Here is a 24443-nt window from a genome sequence, read left to right as displayed (position 1 = left end):
ATTAGAAAAAAATCACATCTGGCTTATTACTTCTAATTAGCTCAAACTGCTCACGTATTGCCAAGTCCTCAACAGTTCCTACTCATACAAATCATCTGTTTCGGTTGATATTTCTTTAGTTTAAGTTTGGGTGATTTAAATCTCACACCCAATCCTATAAATAATAGTTCTTACAAATTTGTTAGACAATCTGCAACAATATTTTCATAGTCCAAAACCAAGACAAGAAAACAATATCTTGGACAGTTTCAAAACCAATAAAGATTTTCAAAACTATGAATTGGATTGGATTATAGCATCATACGAAAAATTTATATCTTCCCTCACAAGACTAACTTCTGAAAGAAAATGCAACTGGTCAGAACAAATGTTACCATATCATCCTTGAAAAGTGTTAGTACATACGCAAAATATATTCTGAATTCAACATTTTTCGGTTGCCAAGTGTCAACAATCTAGATTTTATGTACATCTGACAAAAAATACTAGGGAACTACCCTACACTCACTTAAAAGAATGCAGGCAACTATCAAAGGAAACCAACAAGAGAATGCACAAAATTTTGCAAACAATCCTACACTAGAAGTCCTTCAGCAATGCCTGTTACTAGGAAAATTGCTACCATACCCTACGCCGAGGCCTTAAGCGAGAAGTCAAGGCAGCCTACTAAGACAATCAAAAAATTAAGAGCTCTGTACCAAGTTCCAAGTTCAAGACTCTTCAAAAGATATCATCAGGAGATGATTAGTCTCAACGTGCATAAGGTATCACCAGTAGATGATCATTCTCATTGCACAGGTATGTCATTAGGGCCCTGCCTCCCTATTCCACATTTTCTGATCTGAAGAATCAGTGCTATCATTAGGAGATTAGTGATCATCTTAATGACATAAGAGTTCGAACTTTTTTGTCCCTCACTGCCTTTTTAGCACTTGCAGTCCTTTTCAGTTTCCGCAATTCCTCCATTACTTCCTTTTCAACTGTGTCAATTGAGTTCAGTAGCTTCTTCTGAGGTGTTAGAAACTCTGAATCTTCTGTAGCTTGATTTGTAATATCAAGCAGAATTTTTGGAACTTTGCCCACAGTTGGAGGACAGCGTTTAACTTCAAGACTTGGAATTGGAGACATTATAGTGTTACCGTGCTCGAGATGAGCAGCAACTGGTGATGGTGAAGAGTCATGAACCCCATAAGCGTGGGGCACTGGGCTCTCAATTTCCTGGGCCCTGCCAACTCCCAAATGCTCTCTTCTCCTTTCAATTGCCTGGCGAAATAGTTACTCCAGAATAAGAGCACTAGTAAAATTAGCAAAAATGAATACTGGGACATGATACCAATGTGGTTTGAAACTCAGGATTGTACTAGGCACAGATATTGAACTCGACAAATAGGCATTATGAGAGTCTATTTGACAGCCATTTGGTTTGGGTGCTCGAGTTGAACACCACCTTGCTTAAGAAAATTCATCAAGGTCAAGTAACACTAGAACAAAAGGCAGACACTGTTGCGTTATGAGCTCAGGATGCAGATCCCAAAACAGTTCATCAATGTCCTTAAATGTATTGACCAGAAATACCACAATATTTTAAATCAGGCTCATGCTTAGCATTATTTTCTAGTCACTAAATCAGAGTCATGAAAAAGTTCAAGTAAATAGCATCAATGGCTATGAAAAAACACAGTAGCAAGGTACCATACAAAATATATGAGCCGAAATAGGAAAATCAGGAATCAACAAATTTACCCGCAGTAGAAAAAATAAAAAACAATTGAACTGAATTGAAAATCATAAATGATAAGACGGAATGAGTAAATTACACAAGACTACGCATAAAGAAAAGAAAACACACACCCAAAGGAAAAAAAAAAGAAAGAATTTGAAACCACATGACATTTACAGGAATAATAGCCATCCACCTAACCAGAAGAAAAACTACAATTAGTCACATAATAAGAAATCATAAAAAGATCGACAAATGAAAAGAAAATTGCTTGAAATCTAGTCACACAAGCTTCTGATTCAACTAAATTTCTAGGATTAGAAATGATATCCACATAGTGTAAAGAATAATCCCAAGGCATGTGTTTTTCAAAGGTTACATTAGCATACGCAAGCAAGAGGCAGGTACAAGAAAGTCAACTCATGCTCGATTTGTTTGTTTCTAACTAAATTAAAGGATAACTCAGCTAAGGATAGGTATTAGACATTTCCAGCATCTTTTTAGTTTTTAATATCCATTACTATGACTAACTGAGAAATGATACAACATAACCATCAACCATATACTAATAAAATTTCGTGCATAATCTGTACTTCGTAATGAACATAACCAAGTCTCTAAACTTACTAAAGCAAACTGAAGGATCAAAATCATGGATAAGAAACCAAGGCAAAAGGGTCTACTCAACTCAATTATACCACAAGAACCAGAAGAGTAAAAGGTTAAACAGAGCACTAGAAAAAGGATCAGTTCATGAATAAAGGAATTGTAACTGAATACTGATTAACTTTATGCTGGACATTATAAGTTGAAGGTTTGTCGACAATCTAAAATAAACCATGGTGAGAGAAATTCCACAGTATCATTTAAAGCTAACAACTTACAGATTCAAAATGTGCAACTCAAGTTTCAAAGCATGATCCAAAAAACATAACAAGACCCAAAACCAAACAAATAATACAAATCCATCACAGTTTATGCAATTGACATTATCAAACTAGAGAATAACAGATAATCCTAAACGTCCAAGCAATCCATTATATACTCTAACTCTTCCAATTTATATCAAAATAATTTAAACCAAAACACCAGAAAAAACCGAACACAGAGATAAACCTGAAAATTAAGCTCAAAAGTGACCAAAGAAACATTTAATGAAGACCGATCAAGATCAGATGACTAAACAAACACCATAAAAACGGAGTTACAGAGAAAGAGCGTTACCCTAACAACAGCAGTGATATCTCGAAGAGGCGTTCTAGGATACCAAGAAGGTAAGATACGACCTCTTCCATTTCCGTTCCCCCGCCTCAGACTCGCAACTGGAGTGTTCTCTCTGACCAACGTTCCGTGCGTATTTCGAATCCTTGGAGTTCCTAACCCGCCCCTTCCACGGCTAATAGGACTCGCACCCACTGTAACCGTTCGAGCCGCTGCAATTGGTCGACGAATCGGAGACAAGGCAGATTCAAGGTCGGGTTGGTCTAGATAAAATCCAAGAGCCCCTGACCGTCTACGAGAAAACACGGCGGCAATGTCAATAGCCCTTGACAATCTATCTCTTGATTCCGTCATTATGAACAGTATTCAACTGAGAAAACGATAAAAATAAATATATTAGACAAATCTTGAAAATGAATCATATTCTCTCAGGAAAATGGATTTGTTATGGTACTATTAAATCTTGCGATACTGAGCAGATAAGATCGAATGAAGAACAGAAAAGAGATGTATGGATTCGTTACCTTTACAATTTGATGCTGATTGGTCGATTAGCGAGAGATGGAAGAGTTTCACTGCAGATGATAAAAGGAGGAAGAAGAGATTTGGTAGAAGCAAAATGGGGCAACTTTTCAAAATGGATTTGGGCGGTACTATAGCAAAAATTTGGAAGCTTCTGGCACGTGTGGGACGTTCGTGTGTAGGGTTCAAAATTCAAATTTTTCCTCAAGGCGCTCGTTTACTCCACCGGAAATTATTTTTTTGCCCTTAACCCATATATCAGGTCACAGAGGACAGACGTTGGATTTCCAATTTTTAATTATTATTATTTTATTGGATAAAAAGCCCAAATTTTAATGTGCTTAATTATGGATAATTAAAAATATTATACTCTCTCCGTACCAAACAAGTAATCCATTTTCCATTTTGTTAAAAAATATCATTAGAAGATAATTTTATTCATATAATTTTTCTATTATGTTCATCTAAAATAACACATGATCAATTATTATTGGAATAATAATTAATAATTAATGAGAGTTATTGAAAATAAAATAAAATTTAATGAGGATATTGTAGACAATTTTTTAATGTGCTTAGTTAATGATAATTAAAAATATTATAGTATTATTACTAAAATCCTATTTCTTAATCCATAAGGAGTTGCACTTCGATTAAATAAACAATGCCTGGAAAGTCATAGATCTCATGGTTCGCATTTCCAGCATTTTTTTTTTTTTTTTTTCATATTGGCTTTATAAGATAATGAAAAAAAAATTAATTTACCCCTTTTAATTTTTTATTCTTTTTTTATTCTAGATCACCCCAGTGTATATAAAGATGACACTTGATAATGAAAACTCTATTTCTTTTTCTGGTATTAACCCACAGATAAATCCAGTCCACTTATTGATAATGAGAACTTTATTTCTTTCTTTTTTTATTTTATATTAAGTATTGACCCTGCAGTTAAACTAAAGTGCTCGTAATGAGTATTTGTTCGATCTATAAATATAACGAGAACTCTATTTGATAGGTCTTCTAATCCAAGAAAAAAGAAAAGGGAAAAGTGACTTTTCATGAATCATAATGATAACTAAAATTTCATTCAATTGATGATCATCATATATGTCAATAACATATAAACAGCCTTACCCTATAATCCAACAATAATACAATAATACCCACTTTCTAAACAATTACATGAATTTGTTCAAAACAATGGATTAATCCTAAATGAACAAAATTAATTAATTAATTAATTTCCAGAAAAGAAAATTGTTAATTATAAAAAGATTAGGATTACATGCACTCTTAGCAACAACCACCACCAGAACTCTTAGCAAGATTTTGTTCTTCTCTAGGAACTATGATCCTTGTTCCTTTTAAAAGGCCTGAAATTCCATTAGGATCCTGTTCATCATTTGCAGAAAGAGTTTTCTTGCTTATTACTCGATATATCTCTGTTAATACAGTCAAAAATGCAGTTTCAACATTAGTTGCCTCTAAAGCTGATGTTTCCATAAAGAAGAGATTCTCTCTTTGAGCAAATTCCTGTGCATCTTCTACAGGCACCGCTCGAAGACTTCCTAAGTCACATTTGTTGCCAATTAGCATTACTACAATGTTCTTATCAGCATGCCCTCTCAGTTCCTCTAGCCATCTTGCCATATGATCGAAAGATTGACGCTTTGTCATGTCATAAACTAACATTGCGCCTACTGCTCCTCGATAATATGCGCTAGTCACTGCCCTGTACCTGAAAACAATTGCGGAACTTAGGAGGCCAAATCAGAAACAAGAATGCACTATTTGTAAAGAATTTCAACAAAATTTTGGAGCTAAGGGGTGGGCCAGTGACCCCAGCACTCCTAGTTCTGCCAGTGAGAACAAAAGACTATATATTTTATCTTATTGAGAAATCAATGAGCTTTTTGTGTAATAAAAATAAAACCAATGTCTTAGAAGCCATTTCTTGAGTTTCTACATATACTGCTATTAGAACTCTCTCTTTTTTCGCCATTGCATTTAAGAAAGCAGAACAATGCATTGTTTTGTACAATACAGGATCAGCGATTCAATGTAGCATTTCCTATATAAAAGGTGTTACTCTTTAACAGGCTCAAGCTAAAAGAATAAAGAGAAATTTTTAATCAAGATTGGGAATTAAAAAATTCTAAGATTAAAAAAGCAAAGATTAACAACTTTGAATGAACTGCTTTGCTTAAGAAACTATGGAACTTTTCAACAAAAAATCAGTAGGGTTAAGGCTGCAAGAAAATTGACCACAGCTTTTAGGCCTCCATACATAGTAGCCAATATCTTCAACAAAGCAGTAATAATTTTTGGCATAGGATAGCATTTAACATAAAAGATGTTATCCTCTAAGATGCGAAAACAAAAAGGACTATAGAAAGGGAAATCTTAGTCAAAGTTGTGTTGTAAGGAAATTCCCTGTAAGACATATAATGAATGCATCTATATTGTATAATAAAAAGAGAATATGCAGGTCAGGATGTTTAGAAAGACAACTAGAATGCCCCACATACAACTTAGATTAATTCCTTTAGACAAGAAAGAAATTCTTCAAAACATAAAGCGGCATCAAATGCCATTCATCCAAATCCACATAAGGAAGGAATGATGATATATAGATGGAAAGGTTTTTTGCATAATTAAAATAAAAAGGAAGAGAAGAAAAGGTCCATATTATATTCATACCATGAAAAAAGTGATGATGATGAAATAGTAAGCTAATAAGTTCTAAGGCCAAATTAGTTTTTCCCATGTTATAGCTAAAAGTGTAAATTTAAAGTTGGATCAATATACAACTACAAAACCCCATTTACAAATATGAAAACTATGAATCAATCGACATGGATAACTATATAATTTGAATGTCATTGATCTTTAATTTTATATATCATCCTTAATAAAAATGCAAAAAGTCAGGAGAATTTGAAAGTTTCAATTCAAATATTTAAAGAAAAAGAAAAGGGAATTGCAAAGGAAGTGAAAATAGTCACCTTTCTTGGCCAGCAGTATCCCAAATTTGTGCCTTGACAGTCTTGTTATCAATAGAAAGCGTTTTGGTTTGGAATTCAACCCCAATTGTGGCTTTAGAATCCACACAAAACTCATTTCGCGCAAACCGTGCCAAAAGCTGAGATTTCCCAACAGCTGAATCTCCGATCAATACAATCTTAAATACATAATCAATCTTTTGATTAAAATCTACATAGTTTGACATTGTCAAAACAAATCAAATCCCTCTTTCAAATCTTCAATTTTTAACATGTAAGAAAACAAAAGAGATCTATCTATTAACCTTTCTCATGACTCAAGGAAATGAATAGAATTCTCAGGTTCCAACATGGGTGTTTTCACAGAAGATTATTCCTTTTTTCCTGGAAATCTAAATTAGGGCAAAGGGTGATAGAGGGATGATTGAGAAGTTTTGGAAACGGTGAACTTTTCTTTCTTTTCTTTTCTTTTTCTTCTTGTTTTTTGGTTTGTTGCAGAGAAGTGTTTGGGAGATGGATGGAGGGAGAGTAGACCAACGGGCAGTACGGGACCTACCCATGATTTGTTATTTAACGGTTTTGGTAGCTATAGGCTTCAAGGCCGAATTGGTCCATATGATTTTTTTTTTCTCCAAGGCATAAAAGATTTACTCTAATGTTGCACCTGATTTTTTTTATTATTATTATTATAACGAATTCAATTTTTATTCAAAAGAATATAATACATTTTTATATTTAAAATCTTGGATTAAATGAAAAACCAGTTTATTTTTGTTCCTAAAATATTGGATTATATATATATATATATATATATATATATATATATATATATATTGAAATTGTACATATATATATATTAATTGAGATACAATATATATGTTGAGCATACAAAGCATGAAAATACTCATAGGTGAAAAAACGAAAAGGAAATTGAACGAAGTTTCGTCACACCTAACCAGTAATGTTTCAATTGGTCATCCATCTTGTCCCTTAAATACGTATTGAATGGATAAAGTTCATCGGATGACGTAATGTAATATGATCCGATAATTTTAATGTAAATAAATAATTTTACATAATCAATTAGATATAATTTAGATGAATATGGTTCAGTTTAGATGAATAAAGTTTATCGAATGACTTAATGTAATATAATCTAATAGTTTTAATATAAATAAATAATTTTGCATATTCAATTAGATTAGCCTAAATCACTACCTTTCGAGTCTTTTCAATCATAATAATTTTTACAAATTTGATAAGTTAAGGAGAGGATTATCCTTCATCATTGTTATTTCATCTCTCTCCATCTTCAAAAAAACTTCTGCAAAGAAATTACATATAACAAGGAATTAATGCCCTACAAGAACATATCCTGTACATTTCTCTCGTTATTATTACAGGTATTTGTGTAATGGAAGCTCTGTTAGCTTCCACATGATTTTGCAGTGAAATTTTTGCTAAAACTTACTATATGATATTGCTTGCCCATTAGAAATAAAATAAAAAAAGAAAATACATTTGCTTTTAGATGCTTGTTCATTGCACAGAAAAAAGATAATAACTAAGAACTGGTTCCTATCCACTTCCCTTATTTTCTGTACAAAAGCAAATCAAGCAATTTGGTTTTGCATTGGCTTCTGCTTACTCAAACACTTGCAATTTGCTCGGATGTCACTTAGAGTCTGCACACAACAAACAGTTTCTGTCACTAAAAAATGATAAAATTTATTGCCAAATTGTTAAGTTTTTTTATTCTTTCTTCTTCAATACCTTGTACTGCTTTTGAAGATCTTTAATGTACTCAACAGCCAAATCTAGCATGTCTGCTGTGTTTGTTTGCTGCCAAGAATCAAAATAAAAACAAACATCATAAGTTGTTAAAGATTATGCTTTCGTATTCATGAGCTATGAATCGATAGAACTAAAGTCATCTATGGGCTGCGAGGCTGCGAGTTTGAACCTAATTAATGAAAAAAACAAAAAGATAATACTTTTGAGTCTAGAATGTGTGGGAAAAAAAAAATACTACCTTCTCCATGTTTGGTACAAGCTCTTGTAATTTCCTCATTCTTTCACTAATCCGGGTCCTTCTTACCTGAAAATGCAATGAATACCCATATAGCCTCTTAAACAAAAGTCTTGAATTTGCAGAATCAACCAATTTAAATTTAAACTACAAACATTTCATAGTCAAAAAGCATTAAGACCAAGAATATCAGTACAATGACATTTTGCAGATGCTTACTGTTATACAGATAAAAGTCTTACCCTTTCTGCAATACTTCGAGGATGAGTAGCACAACCACGCTTCGCCCTAATTTTACAAGGAACAGAATCTTGGAAATGAAGGAATTTTTCCATGGCAACCATATCGACTGATGTCCTTGGTAAGCTTAAGTGATGTGATAATACATGAAACCGATTTCCAAGCTCTCCGTTCTAATTTTGTAAAATTATTTCAGATTAGAATTCGATCAACCAACGTAAAGAACTACATAATACACTTAATGCACAAACTCTACCTGAATATTAGAAAATAGCTTTCCGTTATCATCTGTATCTCTTTTCATGCCATTAAAATTCCCTACTAAATGTGAATCATTCCAAGAACCATATGAGATCCCAGTTGTACTGCTATAAAAGCGATTATGGCAGTTGCTATTTCCAAGCTTTCCACTATCAGGACTGGCTGCATCCATGTTATCACTCTCAATTTCTGAAATCTGTGATAGCATGCCCAAGGAAGAAGGTACTCTTGATGAGAAGCTAAGTTGAGTCTTCAATCTTGGACTTACTTCTCCATTAGTACCATTCACCCCAGCGTAGTTTCCCATACATTTCATGGTGGCATGGCCTGCAATTTACTGGAAGATCTTCAATCTTTCCTTCTACTATATATATATATGCGCGTTTGTGCGGGTGTGTGTAAATGTATAAATATTACTCTCACTATAAATAATGAGGGATTTCAAACGCAATTGTGTCACAAAATGTATGCGGTTTCAATAAAAAATTAAAATGGAAATGACAGAAACAAATTCTTTATTTCTTTGTTACAACATTAACCCATCTTAACCTATACAAATACAAAATGTTTCATTCCTTTGAAAGGAGACTACTAGCAGCTTATTTCAAATGAAACATTTATGAAGATTTGATGGTCCATTAGAAGTTTTTCCAATTTAAAAATCTTATTTCCCTAGATTGAAAATTCTGAACCACTTACTGCACAGCTAGCACCATAAAATATATGAAGTTTATCTTTTTAATTTCTCCATCTCTCAACAAGTTCAATCGCATCTGAGCTCCATCAATTGCTCAAACACATCCATACAACACAAATATCAATAATATACTGAATATTCCACTCTCTGAGGAAACTCATCCCAATTTCTCTAACACGTCTCAAAAAAACAAGCAAATTTAAAAGTACAGCCAGCCAATTCTATATTTGACTAAAGAAACTTTCAAACGTACAAATCTAATTAAACAGTAAACAAAATGCTAAAAAAGCATCATTTAAAAATGAGAGCAAGAAAAATACCATTTTGTACAGAGAGATTTCCAAAAAGTCCAGCAGGAGAGCTGTTCTGTCTAGCAAGACTTGAATCAACCCTTTTGGCTTGTTCATGGTGACCCATTGCCATTGAACCAATCAAACCGTATGAGCTATCCATAGCTGAAGAACTTGTGGCAGAACTCTGTCTAGGGTAATGAGGAGGCAAACCAGAGTAACTTTGTGGCGAGTTCGTATAATTCAAAGCTGCCTCTCTCACTCTGATTGCAGATTTATCCTCAAATTCTTGAAAACTCAAAACAGGATCATTGCCAACTCCATCATCATTGAAATTTGCAAGTAGAGAACTTGGAGCAGACCGAAACCTCAATAACCCAGAACAAGTTTGGTTGTTCTGGTGGTGAAAACTATTATCATTACTTGAATCCATGAACAAATGTTCTGTTTTACTCTGTTTCCTTCCTAAAACTGCAAGCTCTGACTCCAGAAATTTGATGCTAGGGAACTATTACACATACCTTAATACCAATTTATTTCCTTGAAAATTCCAGGAATATTTTCGCATCACTTTCTTAAAGAAAAATATATATTTTTTTTTCTTTCTGCTTATTTTTTAAGCAGAATAAGATAAGATCTTGAAGAGGAAGCAACTCAAGAAAAGTTCAAGACCTTTAGGGGAACATATAAAAGATTCAAGGAACACGAAAAACCCTAATAAGAAGATAATAGAAACCGTTAATAAATGGAACCAAAGAGACTTCTGTTGTGTAGAAGATTGTAGTAAGAGAAAAGATTGAGAGAGAAATAAACGAATTTGTAAAAACAGAGCAGAAACCTTAAAGAAGGATAAACAAGACTCAAGCCTCAGATTTGCTTTTCACAGCACCGAAAGCAAGGAAGATCTTGAGGGCTTAAAGATGGGAGAGACGCAGAGGGGGAGAGAAAGAAACAATTTTTTTTCTGTTTTGTGCAAAGAAGAAGCCCATGAGAAAGTTCAGAGAGCAATCAAAGTTATATATATCTCTTTCTTTCTCCACTCTAATCAAGTTCATGTCCTTTTGTTGGTGTACTAAAATGCCCTTCCCCTGTTTTGCAAAAATTTAAGTGCTTCATATTTGTTTCTGTTTTTGGACAAAAGCATGTAAAGCAAACCATGGGACTTTTTGTCAATGTTTGAAAGAGGAAATGCTTCCTTTGCCCAAATTAGAACCACCTTGCATGACACCACATAAGAGTTAAAAAGAATGCAAAATTATTAATTTCATGCAAAAAAAAGAGAAGGGAATAGTTCCTTCGTTACTTTGGTTATCCTAAGTTTAATTTAATTCAAAAAAAAAAAAGAAAGGATTAGCAAAAAAAAAAAATGAAATTCGTCCATTCCATTTTATTTACTTATTATTCCGTTTTTCAATGTTCTAAAATATTTGCAAGGTTTTTAAATTTAAATATGTTATTAATTATTTTTTTTCTCATAATAATCTTAATGATTGTTTATTAAATGAAGGATTTTTATCAATATCTTAATAAGTTAAAAGTAAAAAATCGCAAAATAACTTTTTGTTGACTAAATTCTTGATATGCGTGTTTTATCAAACCATGCAAACAAAATGGGACGGAGAGAGTGTTGTTTCACATTTAAAATAAGATGAGATACTTGTAATAAAACTAAAAAATAAAAAAAAATAAGAAATATACATTAGAGGAAGGAGATTAGAATTCGAATCTATTGTTAAATCGTATATGCATTTATCATTAGTTATGCTTTAGTGTAGGATTTAATTTTTGGATATGGTTTTTTGCCCTTTAATTTTTAATTATCTCCAAGTTCAATTGAAATAATTTAGTTTTCATCTTTGTACCAGTTGTTTAAAATTTTATTACATTCTTTATGATTTCATGAATATATTTTTAAATTTAAGTGTGAAAATCTCATGCACGTGAATAATTATTTTTAGAAAAAATAAATCAATTAATAATATTAAAATTTCAAAGATTGTGAATCTATTCATATTCATATAGATCAGACATAATTTCGTCCATTTTAAGATAAATAAAACCCCAATATTCAAACTTCTCTAAGCGAAATAGTTCCTATTTTATCATCATGAAGTAAAATGTGAATTAAAGAATGAAGCTGCTCTATTACATAAATAAATATATATATATATATATATATATATATATATCCATAATATTTTTAGAAAAATAAATAAATTAATAATATTAAAATTCAAGAATAACTGTGCATCCACGTAGATCAGATTCAGAACTTATTAAAACGTTAATTATTCATAATTTCATATCCTACAAAATATAATAAGCTTCCCAAATATCTACCCGGATAGTGACATTTTTAGTATTATTTATATATTCTTTTAATAATAATACAAGAGGGTAAGTGATAAAAGTGAGGTCAGATAGAAACGGAGAATCAAAAAGAAGTTAGACGGCGTTATACCTCGGGAATGGTATCCTCGCTGACCTAGTCCACCTGTGGAACCGATGCCTGCCTGAGATAAGGCATAATCAACAAAGTCACAAACCAGACTTAATAACTATTGGCCAGTTAAATGCTCTGACGTCACCGTTAGATCCGTTTAGAACCAGATTCGTGCGGCATCCGATTCTCGTCCTTGTTTTCGCAATCCTCATTAGGGCGCCGTCTTTCCATTTCATCAAATACCACTGCTTTTTCCCATATTTGCAATGTTGCCATTAGAAGAAAGTAATACTACTATATTATTTTGATTTGGATTTGGCATGCTTTTGTCAATCCTTTTTCATCTTTTTTTTTTCTTTTTTTGAGATGTCTATTTTTCATCTTATAGCCAAAGAATTTTGCAGTGTTGACATTATTATTAAGAATAATTCCTAATCTTCAAATGCATCATATTAATAAATAATAATTATTATAATAAAAAAATAATAAAAAAGTGAATAATAAAAAAGCGAGGATCAATTTATTCTCACTTGAAAGCATACAACCATCAATAAAATTTGATGATTCTTTCAATACAGATAAATTTGCATTTGAATATAATTTCACTTAATGTAACGAGCCATAGCAAAATGTACTGTAATTTTTTTAAAAAAATACAATTTAATAAAAATTGGTTTAATAATAAAAAGAAAAAAAAAAAAAAGCAAGGTCACGTGTCATCCGTTGTCTCCACCTTTGATGGGGTCGTGGTACCTGTGGAAAAAGGGCTAAAAGTAAAGTTGTAAACAATAAAGTAAAAAATGAAAATAATAATAGTGAGAGATACAAGACAATGCAGAGCTCCCATTAAAGAAAACAAAGGTTTATTTATGGCTTTGTGTGGAGGGAAACAAGGGCACGTGACCTTGCTATTTCTTCAATGCTCATGCTTTTCCCTTCTTTTTTAGTATTTTTTTTTAATCATTTCTCTTTTGGGCTTTTTATCACAAAGGGTAAGTGAAAAAAAGAAAGGGCTTTTTTTTATGGGTGTGAGTGTTTGTGTAACCCTTTTTTTATGGTTTTCTTTTTATTAATAAATAAATTGTGGGACCCTAGACCATAACCAATACTAATTAAAATAAGATTACCCTAATCCTCTTCTATGTAATATTTTAAGGCGAAAAATAAAATCTCGAATTACGATATGCTTACCAATTTAACGAGTTAAGAGTAAAGCCAACTCACGGTATATGATCTATTGAATCACATTTTTGGATTACCAAATTTTTTTTTTTAAATAACCCACATGATATGCCTTCATTTTTGGATTTTAAGAAAATATAAATTGAATCCCTCAAACAATTTTTTAATTTATTAAGCTTTTTAGGTATAAAAAGAGAGGAAGAGAGAGAGTAATAACTATGAGATGTATGGATACAAAGATTTAAAAGATTTAAAGAAGCAAAGCAAAATGGAGATCATATGACTTGAGAATATCATATTAAAAGATTCTGAAAACAAAAAATATATATAACTGAAATGTCTGGCAGTTGCACTGAGAGAATCCCATAATAAAAAGATTCTGAAGTCTCAATAATTTTGGAAGCTACTCTTATTTGGTACAAAACAAATTAATTATTCATAAAAAACATAAATGTATAAATAATTCAATATCAAAAATCTACATTAAGTTTTCAAAAATTAAAAAAATTAATAAGACTCTTAAGTATTATATTAATTGACATGAATGAAATGAAAAGTCAGAAGTTTTCTTTAATGATGCACATGCCATTACAAATTCAAAAATTTGTAATTTAAAAAAAAAAAAAAAAAACAAATGATCAATTTGAGATGAGCTTTTTCTAACTTCTACATATAATGATTGATCAACGGTATCATCATTTTCAGAGCATATTTTATTAATATCAGAGTAAAAAGTATTTTTTAATAATATTAAACTGACCAAGTTATTGTTATTATTATTAAATTAATTAAAGGTCTAATATTGTAACGTTCGACTCCAACCACCAAAAGCATTTTCTGTTTTGGATTAAGCCAATTCCACCAAAAAGCGTATTTGATGACTAGTTTCCTCCTTTTCGATATATGATCCGATTCATTCATGTGTCCCGCATTCTACTACCCATAGCTAGTGTAACATCCTATAAACTAGCCAGGAGTTTTGTTCTACCCGGGCTCTTAGAATTGCTTTAAATGGAAAATTTATTTTGCAAAATTGATTTATATCCTCGCTAAATTACTGTTCAAAAAAATTCAAGCACCAAAAGAAAAAGAAAAGAAAATAATTTTAATAGGAATCAAATCAACAAGTGGCATAAAGAAAATATTAAGATGTTACATGAATTCTAATTACGTCACGCACCAATTGCTTGGGCCAATTCTCAAAGACTTTTTATGCCCCAAGTTGTCTGGGAAATAAAACGGGCCCATATGATAATCTGGGCCATCTTTAATATTTATTAATAAAAATACTAATAATAGTAATATATAAATAAAAATAATTAGAGGTTGTATGATTTTAAATAAAAGTTGAAACAAATAATAATAATAATAATGACAAAATGTCAATCTCATCAAACCATAGTTACAACCTTTATGCATAAAAAAAGAAAAATCTTCAAAAAGGACTCATCAATTATTAAATTAGTTTTTTGATTGGCTCTCTGTAGTTAAATGCTTTTAATTTATTATGGCTTCACTAAAATCGATCCATTTACCATGTCTGTTGTTGCTTATGAAATACCCTGCTTTTATATTATTATTTGCCAAATGAAATACAATAACATAATGTGTGTATTTGTAAATAATTTGTCTATTGCATTCTTCGTGATGATGCGTGAGAGCAGAAGCAACCCCAAAAATTTTTACACTCTGCACTGTCGGCAGTAATTATAATAATTTGAAAGCTCGTTAGGGACAATAAATTCCATTACAAAGCCCATTAGAGGCAAGTAAGGGGAAGGAATTAAATGTTACATTATTAAGACTATATATATATATATATATATATATATATCTAAGATTCAAATCGCAATGGTGTGTGGTGTGTGCTTATAGTCTATGGTTTCTTTATCAATGACGGTAATTATAGAACAATTTTTAAAAAAAAAAAGTTAAAAAAAAAATAGTAAGGTCAATATGGTAGACAATAAATAAAGCATAAACATATTAGAAGAGAATACATTAACATAGTACTCCTAACAAGACATGTATCTAGTCCCACAATGAGATAAACAATAAAGGGTGAAGGTTATGTAAGCTCGACATTATATAAGAACGAACCATACTAACCAAACCCAATAATAACAATTGGAACTTAGACGTTCGTCTTAAAAAACTTACACAAAATGATTCTGAAGCAAAACCAACTTCAGCATCACAAGTCAGTAGCAGCAAACAAAACTTTACAAGAGCAATCCTTTCTTTCCTTCATTGTAATTTGATGCGATCGAGACTCTCAGACACCATTCTCATCCTTGGACGCACCTCTGAGTCTAATTCTGTGCAGTTTAGTGCAATATGAAACATTGCAATAACCTGCTTCTTTGCATACACCTCACTCAACAATGCTGGGTCTATAATCTCAGACAATGGACGTTCTTCTCGAAAGACCTTCCTTACGAGACTTTCTAGCCCCTTACCATCATTTTCTGGTCCTGCATCAGGTAGCTGGCCTGTTAGAAGTTCCATTAGTATAATTCCAAAGGAGTATACATCACATTTCTGACTGAACTTGCTGCTGAATGCTCGTGCCTCCGGTGCCAAGTAAAAGTTAGACGGAGTTGAAATTTTTGAGCCAATTGCAGAGGTTACAATGGTTTGGTTCAGATACTGCTTTTTCGATGCTGCTGTTGTGAATTTTGAAGTGCCTGAGACAAGACGAACGAGTCCAAAACTTGAGATGTAAGGCTGGAGTTCATCATCAAGTAGGATTTTTGTTGATTTTAAGTTGCCATGAACATATTTCCTAGGGCTGTATTCATGTATATACATTAATCCCCTTGCAGTTCCTTGCGCAATTTTCAACCTCGCTGTCCATGAGAGAGGTGGCGAAGTGTTTGAAGGTCCTCCTGCAATGATTAAAACATTATAGTGAAAGAAAAGTATGTCAAAATTGCTCATATCCAATTTTTCATTTTCTAGTTGACTCTTTGATATAAATCACAAGAATGTATGTTCTTCCTTGAATTTTTCATTAAAAAAATGATTTATTAAATGCTTTTAAGAAATATTAGTTTTTCATCAGAATTTGAACAGAGGAATCCTTTAACTCTTTCCTGACTAAAAGGTCTCATAAGGGTTTGGAGGGAAAACACTAATAACAATGCATGTAGTATACTACAGAAATTTCATAATTCACACTTAAGACCTCCTATCCTATAGTCTTTCGAGGCTGATACTGTCCTACGATCCCTATCACTTCATATCCGCTCGGATTTGAACTCGAAATCTCTTGCACTGAGATGTCTCCTTTGGGCCTCTGTAATGTAATTTTTAATAGTAACAATAAGACAAGCAGTCCGCTCAGTGGTCCATTATTGGTTCAACATCATGGAAAACCCAGTTTTTGACAATCACTCTTGAGGGGCCTATTTAAAATTTTTCAGGTATTTGTATACTAATAACAATGCATGTAGTATACTACAGAAATTTCATAATTCACACTTAAGACCTCCTATCCTATAGTCTTTCGAGGCTGATACTGTCCTACGATCCCTATCACTTCATATCCGCTCGGATTTGAACTCGAAATCTCTTGCACTGAGATGTCTCCTTTGGGCCTCTGTAATGTAATTTTTGATAGTAACAATAAGACAAGCAGTCCGCTCAGTGGTCCATTATTGGTTCAACATCATGGAAAACCCAGTTTTTGACAATCACTCTTGAGGGGCCTATTTAAAATTTTTCAGGTATTTGTATACTAATAACAATGCATGTAGTATACTACAGAAATTTCATAATTCACACTTAAGACCTCCTATCCTATAGTCTTTCGAGGCTGATACTGTCCTACGATCCCTATCACTTCATATCCGCTCGGATTTGAACTCGAAATCTCTTGCACTGAGATGTCTCCTTTGGGCCTCTGTAATGTAATTTTTAATAGTAACAATAAGACAAGCAGTCCGCTCAGTGGTCCATTATTGGTTCAACATCATGGAAAACCCAGTTTTTGACAATCATTCTTGAGGGGCCTATTTAAAATTTTTCAGGTATTTGTATTTATTCTTTAAAGAGCTTAGTAGTTGTTTTTTAGGAGGACCACAAGACATTCCATATATATATTACCATTATTCTTGTTCTTGATGAAACCATATGTGAGACAAATACTATAAATCTCTGTGGGGAAGAAAACAAAGGGAAAGATGTACAGAAGCATCAGAACTTATTACTGGGGAAAAGAAGACAACACTAGTCGAACAGAGACAAAATTCACATTCAATCTGGCCTAAAAAACTTTCCAGAAATATAATCATCTAAAAGAACAGAGAAAAAAAAGTAGTACTACTGATTTGTGAATAAGCCTGTACATATAGGATTGAAAAATTCTATTATATTTACTAATTCAGTATTTACAAATATATATGTAATTATGTATATATTCATACTCCTTTCCCCTCATCTTTCTCAGTGCTCTTCCCACACTCATCGCAGGGTCCCCATCGACACACCCGTTGGCCCCACCATACCATTTTTCCTTTGTTTTGCAACACTCAGTAGCTAAATTAGATCAGGGAGCTCTCCTATCTGTCTATAGCTATTGGACTTTATCTATGGGAGATAAGATTTGTTAGCAGCAAATCTTCTATTTGTTTTCATGAAAAGAAATCTTAGAATTAACAATGATAATGAAATTCGATAGCTACAGTAAGTAGTTATTATCAGTTTGAAATTGTGCTTCCATGGAAGTTATCTATGAACAATTATAAAGTTCTATTCATACATATAGAATCTACTTCAAAAGGACAATGCTACAAAGACTAGCAAAATTGGGAAGTTACAGAAAGCAACCCATGAGTAAGATTTTTTCACAATTTAAGCCAACTTATGCTACAAATTGTATTTTTTTGATTGGAAAATAAAGTCTAATGATTTTTAAAATGTATATTTGAAATAAAATTAAGTACTTTAAATTTCATTATTAATAAAAAAATATATAACTGAGAACTTCTCAACTCTTTTCCAAAATAAATGGAATTTATCGATTAATAAAACAATTAAAGTCTGATTAAATCTATAAAATGTTTATATTAATTTATTAGATAAGATTATCTACATTCGATGTTACTGTTGTTTGCCTGATGAACGGTCAAAAATAAATTTCTGCGATGCGCTCTTAAACATTAGGATTTAGGAGAGAGAAAGATAGAGGCGGGCTCTAATAAAACAGACCCATCTATCGACTTAAATCTCCAGAACCCCACTTGATTAATAGTAGGACCCATAGAATGTCAAGTAAGTATGCTATGGTCAACAAGAAAACAAACATTTCATTTAATAGCACACACTATACACATTTATCAAAAAAAAGAAAACAAAATTACCACATTTATCAAAAAAGAAATAAAGGATCATTCACAGTTTTATTTTAAAAAAAATAATTAAGCTCTAATTAGATTTCAAATTTCAAATGTGAATGGAACTTCTGCATTACCACTAAACTAAATTTTTTTAAAAAAAAATAAATAATTAATCTAGTGATTCAATGCCTTCTCATCATGCAAAAGGCCAAAATTTTAAATTCTGATAATTCTTATTATCTTTTAAATAATACCAAAGAAAATTAAAATTCACAATTTAACTTTTTACAAAGAAAAATTAAAAATTGATGGAGAGGAATATTACCATGCAGCGCTGTGTACAAGCTCCCATTGCGTATGAAATCAGAGATCAGCAGTTTCTCATCATTAGCATAGTAATAGGCTCTTAACCGTACGATATTGGGATGGTGCAACCTCCCAATTGCCTCTACCTCAGACTCAAACTCCTTAAATCTCCACGTGGCATCTCCCTCATTCAATCTCCTCACTGCAACAACAGTAGGCACTACCGCACCAGAGCCTCTCTCACCCACTACCACCTTATAGACTATCCCATTCCTGCTCTTTCCCACTACGTAAGCTGATGCCCTTAACAAATCCTCCAATTCCAAATTAAAACCCTCGTCTATGATAGCGAATTTACCCTTTTGCCCCTCCTCGATACAGTCAACATTGTTCCCTATATTCTCTTCTTTTCCCATTTTGCCCTTCTCAGCAGAACCCCATTTCTTCCGGAATAGCCACACTGAGATTGAAACGGCACCGATAACCACCGAAACACCAGATATTAAAGGAACAGTCACCGAACCATTTTTCTCCTTCTGTTTGTCATCACTTTCAGCGGCAAAACTCGGGTTAGAGTCTTTAGGGTTTTCAGGATTTTCAAGGGTTTCGCTGCTAGTAGCGTTTATAGCTTCTGGACATGGAGTCCGCAATGGAAACCCACAAAGACCAGGATTTCCTGCAAATGCAGTGGGCCCTTGGCTCACCAGTGATCCCACCAGAGGAACTTTCCCGGTAAGATTATTGTGCCTTAAATCTAAACTGACCATCACCGGAAGTTTTCCGTACGATTCCGGAATCTCGCCGGAAAATGAATTATACGACAAATTTAGAGTTCCGGTGAGGCTTTCGATCTCGACGAGAAATTCAGGGAGAGACCCATTTAAAAAATTAGAAGATAAATCTAAATGGGTTAAAGCTTTTAAGGATTTAATTTCGGCTGGAATAGGACCAGAGAGAGAGTTATGAGACAAATCGAGAGAGCGTAGACTTGTAGCATTGAAAAGATTTGAAGGAATAATTTTAGAAAAATTATTGTGAGAAAGAGTGAGTCGAGTTAACGAGTCAAGAAGACCGAGTTCAGAAGGAAGGTAACCAGTAAAGCTTCTGTTGGGAAGAATTAGAGAGATGACTCGATGATTAATACAAGTGACTCCATGCCAATGGCATGGTGTCAAGTCGGAGTCGGCCCAAGAGGCAAGAACTTGAGTCGGATCAGTTGTTATTGCAGCTTTGAGAGCTAAAAGAGCGAGTCCATCAGTAGTAAGAGAGAAAGAGAATGGAGTAATAAAAAGGAGGAGAAGAAGAAGAAATGGAGTAATGATCTGAAGTGATTTTAGTATCATTTCTTTTGTAGCTCAGTTTGATAAGTAAGGAAGACTCGCTAGTGGCTCATTTGAGAGAAAAAATTAGATAAAGCAAGCAACGAGGAGTTGCAGAGGAACGAGAGCAGTTTCTGGCTATGGACGAAGAAGAAGCAGAAGAGAAGTGAAGAAGAGATTTGAAAGGTTTGAACTTAGTTTGGGATATCGAGGTGGCGATGAAACACCAAACATGGCTGTAGGCTGTAGCTAAGCAAAATTTGAATTCTTGTGACTGCAAATATAATAGGCTCAGTTGGAATTATTTAAAAATTAAATAACTAATTTTTCCTTTGGGACGATAAAATGTTTGCGTCAGTTTTAATTAAAATTGTAATTTTAAAATAATAATAATTTGAAGTTCAAAATTACTTTATTGAAGCATTTCAATTGAAATTTTAAAATGATTTTCTATTTCTTATTATACATCTACATATTTTTAATAATACAAATATATCATAAACTTCATTCTTATGAAAGAAATAAAAAATACAAATATAAATAATTAAAATCTTTTGTTCAGAAATAATTTTGACATAAAAAAATTAATTTTTGAGATAATAACTATTCAATTTGTTCATTTGGATTCAACTTTACCCAAATTTTCCTAGTTCAACCCATTATTGTCTATTTGTCTGACTGTTGTTGAGCAGTTTTTAGATATTAAACGAACTTACTCAGAGAGTAATTTAATTAATGCAGTCAATTTCTCTTCTTTTCCAATTAGTGTCGCTACAACACTTATAGTAAAATAGTTGATTATTCCATCACAAATTTTAGTTTTATAGTAATAGTAAATTTATAATTTTAATTATTTTAGATAAAAAGTTGAATCAATTATCATGAAAGGCAAAATGATTTGATTGTCCAAAAGAGGGAAATAGATCAAATGGAGATGAATGATAGCATGTGTTAGGTGCATGAAGCATGATGACAATTTGATGGTGCTTATAATTTTGAGGGAAAAGTCTTAGGTAGTTAGTAGGAAAATCCAAGTGAAAGAATATAGCACAACCAATATGTAGTACTAGCAATTATGCTTCTCAATTTTGACAAAGGTAAAAAGGAGATATGTATTTCATGTTAGTAATAATAACAATCATTATATGAGAAAGATGTTGGATGATTATTTGGTAATTGGATACTTTGAGGAATTATAATTCTATAATTATTTCATTATATTTTTTATGTGAATTAACTTTCTTTAATCATAGTTAAAAATAATTTTATTTAATGAAATTTAGAGTTATTTATTACATCTTAGATTCATTTTTTTTTAATTTCTAAAATATATATATGAGGATTTAATTTCATAAACCCAATCACAAATCCATTAATACAATTTATGCAATAATATTTATCAAACTTTCTAAAAACTTTGAATTGATAATTTTACAATTAAAATTGGATAATTTATCTATAATACACCTTCTTAATATTTACCAATATATAATTAATTCTATAATATTATGGATTATTTTCATAATAAGAGATTTGAAATTTAAAATTCCTAATCAAAATAAATTGTCTTTAACAAATATCAATAACAAGAGATTATAGAATGAGAATTTTCACTTTAAATATTACTCGATTCTCTCTCAAAATTGAAAAATGGAGGTTCTTAATCTTTTTAATAATTATTATTATTATATAAATTGAATTACTAAAATAGATCTTAATAGAAATTTAAATTATCAACTCTTTAAATATGTACTAGATTCTCTTATTTATCTAGTAACAATAATGGATGTGGGTATCTTAATCTTTTTTTTTTTTCTATGTAATTTTCAGTTTATGATTTCTTTTAAAAAATGTCAAAATATAAATTATTTACATTTGATAATTTAGATTTATATTTTATAATATGATGAAGAAACTTAAAATTTCAAATTCTAAAGTTTGTTATTTTAAAAGATTTTCTGTAAAGAAAGATGTTAAAAATGTTTATTTTTCTGTACTGTATGGGAGTAAACCCTGAAGGTTACAGGTAAGAGAATAAAGTTGTTGCTGTAGTGCTTGATACTTGATAGTTGATAGGGACAGCATTGTAAATGTGGTCTTTACAAGTCAATTTAATTTTTGTGTCAGAATATCATTCAAGCAAAGGACAACATGCAGACATGCTTGTAAGTTTGCTTTTTCAGTTTCCACTAGCAAGGCGCCAAGGCCAGTTTGGTCATTTTCACAGTAATCAGTAAGATTCAAAAAACCCATAGGAAACAGACAACTACAGAAAGTAGAAATTTGTACCCCCCAATCATTTCTGCTCATTTTTTTAAGAGAGTATATATGTTTTTTCATTTACCTTAACCAAGTGGTTAAAAATAAAATAGCTAAAAGATTAATTTTTATTAGAAGATTTAATAATTAATTAATTAATTAATTAATTCAAGTTTAAGATCATAACAAGCCAAAGTATGGGATGGGATGGGACAATGGAACCTTGGGATTCATTGATAATTGTGATTTACCTACCATTAATTAGACATTTCAAATTTGGTGTTTGCCTCTTTGGAATCTTGGAATGTTTGTACTTAAACAATTTAAAATAATGGTGCTCTACAAGTAGATTTGTAGAAATAGACAATATAGGAAGCATCTATAAACAAAATGTATTAGAATTAATAATGAAAAAGTAAAACTACGGGTTGTAGCTCAAACGACAATGCGATCTGGGTCTAAACGCACTTGCAGGTAAGGGTGGCCACGGCTGGTTCCGGTTCCTTAACGGTTGCAAAACCGACGGTTCCGATCGGTTTTCCGACCGATTTTTCTGCAAATCACATAATTTTAAATTTTAAATTTTGAAGACCGGTTTTCAAATTTTAAAAAATTTGTGAAAGTTATTTCTAAAAAAAAATACACCTAAAAAATTAAAAATGCTTCAATTAAATTTATTTTTTTAAAGACTTGAACTTAATTTTTTTAAAAAAAAAAAAGTCTTCAACTGAATTTATTTTTTGTTTAACAAAGTTTGAACATAATTTAAAAAAAAAAAGGGCTTGAACTTTTTTTTTTTTTTTAAAGGGTTTGAACTTATTTTTTTTTAAAAAAAATAATAAGTTCCTTACGTATCCTCTAAGGGTTTAGAGGAATCAAAAAATTAAGAGATTTCACAATAAAATAAAAAAAATAAATAAATCAGACAGTTTCTAACTGCTAGAATCGGCGGTTCCATCTTGTTCCGACCGGTTTGTGGAACCGCCGGTTTACAATTCCAACAATAATGGAACCGGAACCGAACCGAAAATCTCCGGTTCCGGTTCCCGGAACCGGTATATGGCCACCCCTACCTGCAAGGAGAAATATATAATATCAAACAATCTATATTGCAGTGAATTAAAAGATAAATTTATTAGTGCATTGAGCCACAAAATTTACTTACGGTAGCATATAATATCAATACACAAGAAAACAAATATTCATTTGGTGACTTGTACAATTGGCTTTGTGCGGTAAAATTTAAGTTCAAGGTGTCTTAATAAAACTTCAAAGGAATTACTAATCTGATCCCCATGAATTTTTTAATTTTATTTTTTATTTTGATATCTTTCAAGATTTGTACTTGTCTTTCTCTTCTCTTCGGAGAGTCTTGCGAGTTTCCCAGTTTTCCTCTACTCTCCAAACTCTTGTTTTTAAAGATTGAAAGAGTAGAAGGTTTTGTCTCCATTGGCAACTGGACTTCACTACCTATTTTTCACTTCTTTTGTTCAACACTTTTTTTCTTCAGTCTAAAACTAATGATATGTTGTGATTTTTTTGATGATATTTTCAAGCATAGAAATTAAGTGCACATTTTTCAAAATTTAAACTCAATTTCTATCAACTTTAAT

At 31.9% G+C, this 24443-nt stretch overlaps 4 protein-coding genes across 4 annotated transcripts; all 4 read right to left on the bottom strand.

The window, feature by feature from the left end:
• Positions 1–744: 744 nt before the first annotated feature.
• Positions 745–3589, bottom strand: LOC105634740 (protein POLYCHOME). The gene is made up of 3 exons (XM_012217651.4): positions 3466–3589; positions 2945–3311; positions 745–1263 (listed from the first exon to the last, which is right to left on the bottom strand). The coding sequence occupies exons 2-3, from the start codon at positions 3293–3295 to the stop codon at positions 877–879; spliced, it is 738 nt and encodes a 245-aa protein (XP_012073041.1). The 5' UTR covers positions 3296–3311; positions 3466–3589; the 3' UTR covers positions 745–876.
• Positions 3590–4615: 1026 nt separating this feature from the next.
• Positions 4616–7011, bottom strand: LOC105634757 (ras-related protein RABA4d). Its single transcript, XM_012217667.4, is given in 3 exon segments — positions 4616–4843; positions 4846–5201; positions 6469–7011. Coding segments are annotated over 3 exon segments (621 nt in total). The 5' UTR covers positions 6693–7011; the 3' UTR covers positions 4616–4802.
• Positions 7012–7800: 789 nt separating this feature from the next.
• On the bottom strand, positions 7801–11014 carry FBH4 (basic helix-loop-helix (bHLH) DNA-binding superfamily protein). The gene is made up of 6 exons (XM_012217650.4): positions 10013–11014; positions 8991–9322; positions 8737–8907; positions 8498–8563; positions 8239–8307; positions 7801–8150 (listed from the first exon to the last, which is right to left on the bottom strand). Exons 1-6 carry the CDS (start codon positions 10413–10415, stop codon positions 8079–8081), a joined length of 1113 nt encoding a protein of 370 aa, XP_012073040.1. The 5' UTR covers positions 10416–11014; the 3' UTR covers positions 7801–8078.
• A 4564-nt stretch (positions 11015–15578) lies between these two features.
• On the bottom strand, positions 15579–20848 carry LOC105634738 (Leucine-rich repeat protein kinase family protein). Its single transcript, XM_012217648.4, has 2 exons — positions 19272–20848; positions 15579–16495 (listed from the first exon to the last, which is right to left on the bottom strand). The coding sequence occupies exons 1-2, from the start codon at positions 20593–20595 to the stop codon at positions 15855–15857; spliced, it is 1965 nt and encodes a 654-aa protein (XP_012073038.1). The 5' UTR covers positions 20596–20848; the 3' UTR covers positions 15579–15854.
• Between the last annotated feature and the right edge of the window lie 3595 nt (positions 20849–24443).

This window comes from Jatropha curcas, chromosome 2 (genome assembly GCF_041381405.1).
Source record: "Jatropha curcas cultivar XTBG-Jc1 chromosome 2, XTBG_Jcur_1.0, whole genome shotgun sequence".
Lineage (NCBI taxonomy): Eukaryota > Viridiplantae > Streptophyta > Magnoliopsida > Malpighiales > Euphorbiaceae > Jatropha > Jatropha curcas.
Note: the sequence above shows the minus strand (reverse complement) of the source record. Positions and strands in the feature narration are given on the sequence as shown.

Coding starts and splice junctions, on each gene's coding strand:
- FBH4 (XM_012217650.4), bottom strand. CDS start 10,415: ATGGATTCAAGTAATGATAATAGTTTTCACCACCAGAACAACCAAACT. Junction 8,908..8,990: donor AGCTATTTTCTAATATTCAG/GTAGAGTTTGTG, acceptor TTACAAAATTAG/AACGGAGAGCTTGGAAATCG. Junction 8,308..8,497: donor TTGTACCAAACATGGAGAAG/GTAGTATTTTTT, acceptor GATTCTTGGCAG/CAAACAAACACAGCAGACAT.
- LOC105634738 (XM_012217648.4), bottom strand. CDS start 20,595: ATGATACTAAAATCACTTCAGATCATTACTCCATTTCTTCTTCTTCTC. Junction 16,496..19,271: donor CTTGTACACAGCGCTGCATG/GTAATATTCCTC, acceptor TAATCATTGCAG/GAGGACCTTCAAACACTTCG.
- LOC105634740 (XM_012217651.4), bottom strand. CDS start 3,295: ATGACGGAATCAAGAGATAGATTGTCAAGGGCTATTGACATTGCCGCC. Junction 1,264..2,944: donor ATATCACTGCTGTTGTTAGG/GTAACGCTCTTT, acceptor CTATTTCGCCAG/GCAATTGAAAGGAGAAGAGA.